This window comes from Oncorhynchus kisutch, linkage group LG2, assembly GCF_002021735.2.
Source record: "Oncorhynchus kisutch isolate 150728-3 linkage group LG2, Okis_V2, whole genome shotgun sequence".
NCBI lineage: Eukaryota > Metazoa > Chordata > Actinopteri > Salmoniformes > Salmonidae > Oncorhynchus > Oncorhynchus kisutch.
In genome coordinates this window covers 18437163-18442039 of record NC_034175.2, presented here as the reverse complement: position 1 = coordinate 18442039, position 4877 = coordinate 18437163, and the positions used below count along the sequence as shown (strand labels likewise).

At 42.5% G+C, this 4877-nt stretch overlaps 1 protein-coding gene across 1 annotated transcript; it reads right to left on the bottom strand.

Moving 5' to 3' along the window:
- Positions 1–1093: 1093 nt before the first annotated feature.
- On the bottom strand, positions 1094–4765 carry isg20l2 (interferon stimulated exonuclease gene 20-like 2). Its single transcript, XM_020507280.2, has 4 exons — positions 4653–4765; positions 3301–4193; positions 1889–2089; positions 1094–1723 (listed from the first exon to the last, which is right to left on the bottom strand). The coding sequence occupies exons 2-4, from the start codon at positions 4006–4008 to the stop codon at positions 1622–1624; spliced, it is 1011 nt and encodes a 336-aa protein (XP_020362869.1). The 5' UTR covers positions 4009–4193; positions 4653–4765; the 3' UTR covers positions 1094–1621.
- Positions 4766–4877: the final 112 nt, after the last annotated feature.

The following is a 4877-nucleotide window of genomic DNA, read 5'->3' as shown; positions in this document are numbered from 1 at the left end:
CCCCAGTGATGTACTGGGCCATTCACACAACCCTCTGTAGCGCCTTATGGTCAGATGCAGAGCAGTTGCCATACCAGGCGGTGATGCAACTGGTCAGGATGCTCTCGATGGTGCAGCTGTAGAACCTTTTGAGGACCTGGGGACCCCCATGACAAATCTTTTTTTTTCCTGAGAAGGAATAGGTTTTGTCATGCACTCTTCACAACTGTCTTGGTGTGTTTGGACCATGATAGTTTGTTGGTGATGTGGACACCAAGAAACTTGAAACTCTCAACCTGCTCCACTACAGCCCCGTCGATGTTAATGGGGGCCCGCCTTCTCTTGTAGTCCACGATCAGCTCCTTAGTCTTGCTCACATTGAGGGAGAGGTTGTTGTCCTGGCACCACACTGCCAGTTCTCTGACTTCCACCCTATAGTCTGTCTCATCACTGTCGGTGATCGGGCCCACCACTGTTGTGTCGTCAGCAAACTTAATGATGGTGTTGGGGTAGTGTTTGGCCACACAGTTGTGGGTGAACAGGGAATACAGGAGGGGACTAAGTACACACCCCTGAGGGGCCCCAGTGTTAAGGATCAGCGTGGCAGACATGCTGTTGCCTACTCTTACCACTTGGGGGCAGCCCGTCAGAAAGTCCAGTATCCAGTTGCAGAGGGATGTGTTTAGTCCCAGAGTCCTTAGCTTAGTGGTGAGCTTTGTGGGCACTATGGTAGGATAGTCTTACTCGTAGGTCATCAATTTTATTTCCCAATGATTGCAAGTTAGCAAGAATGGAAGGCAGTGGGAGTTAACTCGCTCGTCTCCGGATTCTCAGAAGGATGCCTGATCTGTGGCCCCTTTTCCGGCATCTTTTCTTCACACAAAAGGCGTGGATCTGGGCCTGTTCCGGTGAAAGCAGGATATCCTTCTTGTCACTCGTTAAAGGAAAAAGTTTCTTCCAGCCCGCTGTGAGTAATCGCTTTTCTGATGTCCAGAAGTTATTTTCGGTCATAAGAGACAGTAGCAGCAACATTATGCACACAATAAGTAAAAAAAAGGTCAAACGTCAGCCATGTTCTTGGGCACCATTCATTATATCAATAAGTAATGTAGGCTTAAAAGTTTGAAATTGTAATTTATTTCTTTTTTTGCCATGTTTGCCATTACAATAATTATTTAAAACCAATTTGTTCATTATACTGCAGTTGTATTAAAATCAATTTTACTTTCACCCGGCAAAATGAACATGTACATGAGGTACTGAGATACTGTATGTTAACAATTGAATATATAAAATAGAAATGTCTGAACAAATAACTCTAGACAATTCAAAGCAAAAAAACATCACAGTAACTGTATTAGGAATTAATTCATAAAACCAAGAAAATAGACTGCAACCTTGTGGCAGAGGACTGCCATCTTGTGCCATAGGTCATCCACCATAAAATAAACAACAGCAAACCTGAAGGCAACAGTTTTTTTTTTTTACAGAATTAGAAAAACAGACAGAAGTGGCTGAGGTGAGAAGTGGAAGACCTGATAGTGATTTCTGAATGTTAAAATTATGTTAAACATGATACGTCCATACCATCACTCAACCCTTTCACCAGTTCAGTCCATACTGTCTTTCACTGGCTTTTTTTCTATTTGGAGGCTAAGGTCCTCTCCCACTCCACCTCCACAACTTTGTACAGTTCCATGGTGGCTTTGGCGTCCTCCACGGACGAGTGCCCCTTCTTCCCAGTCTGAGAACACAAGGGGAATTCCTTGTTACTACAAAATAACATAAGCGACACAATAAGAGTTTTAGTAGCTTACTACTTTTGCCGAGACTAGAAACAACAACCTAGACTGAATCACTATAGATTATATTCAAATCAATCCCGTTTCAATCAGAAGTCTCTTCTCACCTGGATGTTGCGGTTGAACAGGGCCTTGGTGAGTCTTTTCAGTGAGGCAACATCTTTCTCTGGAAAGCCAGCCTTCTGGTTGAGGAGAGGAATGCGGGATGTGTCCCGCGTTAAGACAGCAGGGTGACTGTAACTCAGGGACTTGAAGTCATTGTGGACAGCATGCCCTATCACCACCTTTCCTGCAAGGATCTTCAGTATCTATAGGAGGGGGGAATACAGAAGAGATCAAATGATATCATGGTCATGTTTAGCAAAGTAAAAGTCCAAATAGAATAGATTAAGGGGCAATTCCACTGTAACAGATTTACGCTTTGACTCAGTTTTTTCACTTGAAAATGTATGCCAAACAAAAATCATTGATTTCAAAGTTTAACAAACCATACAACCAATGTTCCCTCTAAAAAAATTATCACTGAGCAAATTTCAGGTCTGCTGAGTGCAAACTTGAAAGTTGTGAAAATTCAGTGCAACTTCCGGCGCGGTTTACTGTGAACACTGATGCTGTTCCCGCTTTAGGTTAGTTTTAACAGTGGTCAAGTAGGCTACTGTGAGTAGAAAAATCAACAGTAGCAGCCAATGCGTGGGGTTCAATGTAGGCTTACATTACATGAGACTTTTGAGAAAAAAAAACACACATGCAGGGCTTGACATTAACCTGTTAATCCACTTGACCTTTAGACAAGACGACAACAAATGTTGTGTTGTTTGATGCAAGAAACGACTTTACAAAATAAAATGCATAATTATTCCCATACCATTGCTACAGTGAATCAGACAAATTATGCTCGCTCTGCCTATTGGTTACTTAGCTTATTCAAGCCGGTCTCAAAATACAACACTACAAAGCTATTTACCTGACTTATAAAGAAAATGCTCACGTTTTGTACTCTTGTAGGAAGCAATCAATCCTCCATTGCCGACTACAAATGATCTGTAATTGGGCTAATAACTCACTAACTAGCAAAGGATATGAACAAATATGCACAAGTCACTACACGTAGCTCTCACTTTGATCTCAAAACAAGCGCATCGACTCATGACCGCACAATGCTGTAAAAACAGTCCAGTTCAAAATGAGTGTTGATATTAGTTGGCAGGGGTCTTTACTTCAACATTACTGTGTTTTGATGTATTTCTGATACATTTTAAGACTTTTTCTGGTATATGTTTTCTACGACCCCTTTTCCACCTGTTTATCCAGAAATCAAAGCCTTTGCTAGTATCACGTTTTCAAGATGGATAATAGTTGAAAAATGTATCTATGCCTTCATTTCCCCAAAATATAGACTCTTAGCTTTCATTTAACACCCAATTTGATATGCTCATAGGTCCTTTACGGTGGAAAAAGGTTAAACGGAAAACACATTTTTCCTTCTCCTTTGAACATTCTCTTCCGGGAGCCTTCTTACCTCCTTCCTGGCATGTTGAAATGGCATGGCTTTGACCAATTGATGCCAGGAGATGCCACTCCAACGAGTCCGGTAGTCAGTGACTGCGTTGGTGGGCTTGATGTACCTGTCATACACCACGTCTCCGTCATAGGAGACAATACTGCATCGTGCCAGCTCACTGTTGCGACCCTTGGGGCCCGTGCCGACCATCTCACAGTCCAAGGCAAGGTACTTCAGGGGGTTACAAAGGGGGGCCGACCCACTTGGGACAGAGGCATAGCGGGCAACAGTCCTGGTGGGTGGGGGTTGGTGCCCCGGGGTGATAGTCGAAGTGGATTGCTCAGGATTGGTGGAATTCTCCACAGTTATGGTCAAGGATGTTGAGCTGCTTGTGGATGATGCAGGATTGGAAGCAACGCTTCTAGCATGATCTGACCTGGGTATGTGATATGAACTTTTACTGTGAGTATTCTGCGTGTGAGCAATGCTTTTGTTGTGTGCAGCACTGGGTTGAGACGGCCGATTGGCCCCATTGTGCCAGTGAGGTGGGCCCTGATGTTTATTCCCCTGTCTGTGATTGTGCTGGTTCTGCTTTTTGTTGAGGTAACCCTTTTTCTCCAAGAGTCGCCGCCTGTTGATGAATGCCTTGTGTTTGTTGCTTCCCAATGAGTCCTTACAGGGTCCACTGCTGCCCGAACAGTCCAGGTTTAACATAATGTCAGACATCTTGCAGGGGAATCTTCCTCAACTGGGGCTGGGTTTGTTCTTGGACTAAAACTGTTTACGTCCCACTCCCTTCAACAGGACATAAAGGCATTCACTGCTGTGCAAATTAGGTTCAAATATTTGCTTTAATCAAATGTCATTCTGACCCAATTATCATGACATCAATGGAAGCAGTATTGTGATACCTGGACAAAAACAAAATAGGTTTCTGTTAACAAAGCAGCTGGTATGTCTGAAATTGTAGGAAAAGATTATAGTCATGAATGACAAACAAAGAAGCCAGCTAGTTAGCTGTTTATATAATCTAGCTAGTTTGGTACTAGCTTAGTATGAAACACATTGATCCAAATTAGCTAGCTAGCCACAATTAACGTTAGGTATTTTCGAAAAGTATGTGTAATCCGTGTAGTGTAAACGTTAGCTGTCAGGATGATATTACAGTCGAAAATACGGTTTAGGCGAGCTAGAACTGGGTCATTGGCTAGCTATAATGCTAAGCTTCGACTCGAACATTAGCTAGCTAGGAATGAAACTCTATTCTCCAGACAGACTAATTTAACTGTATGTCTTCACTCAAATTGTATCCTGATAATATGGTGGTGCACAAATCAGCGTTATACAACAAATTACATTTATACACCGACCTATAAACATAGCACAATGCTCCGACTTCCTTAACAGCCAAACAGTCGACTACTTCCGGTTCCGTGTTCAGAGTTCGTGTTGTGATATACATAATCGACGTACGTTGTGAGGAAGAGCTACAAACACTTCTCATCGTCGTTATATAAAACTATTTCACTCGGACTCTGTTGAAATAGCCTATTGTTGAAATGTTTAATGTTCACAATTCGTAACCAGTTGTTGTA

Bases quoted from the DNA above. Each gene is read 5' to 3' on its own strand.
- isg20l2 (XM_020507280.2), bottom strand. From the start codon at position 4,008: ATGTCTGACATTATGTTAAACCTGGACTGTTCGGGCAGCAGTGGACCC. The intron at 2,090-3,300 runs GTAAGAAGGCTC...CCCCTCCTATAG, and splicing joins TTCAACATGCCAGGAAGGAG to ATACTGAAGATCCTTGCAGG. The intron at 1,724-1,888 runs GTGAGAAGAGAC...TTGTGTTCTCAG, and splicing joins TGTTCAACCGCAACATCCAG to ACTGGGAAGAAGGGGCACTC.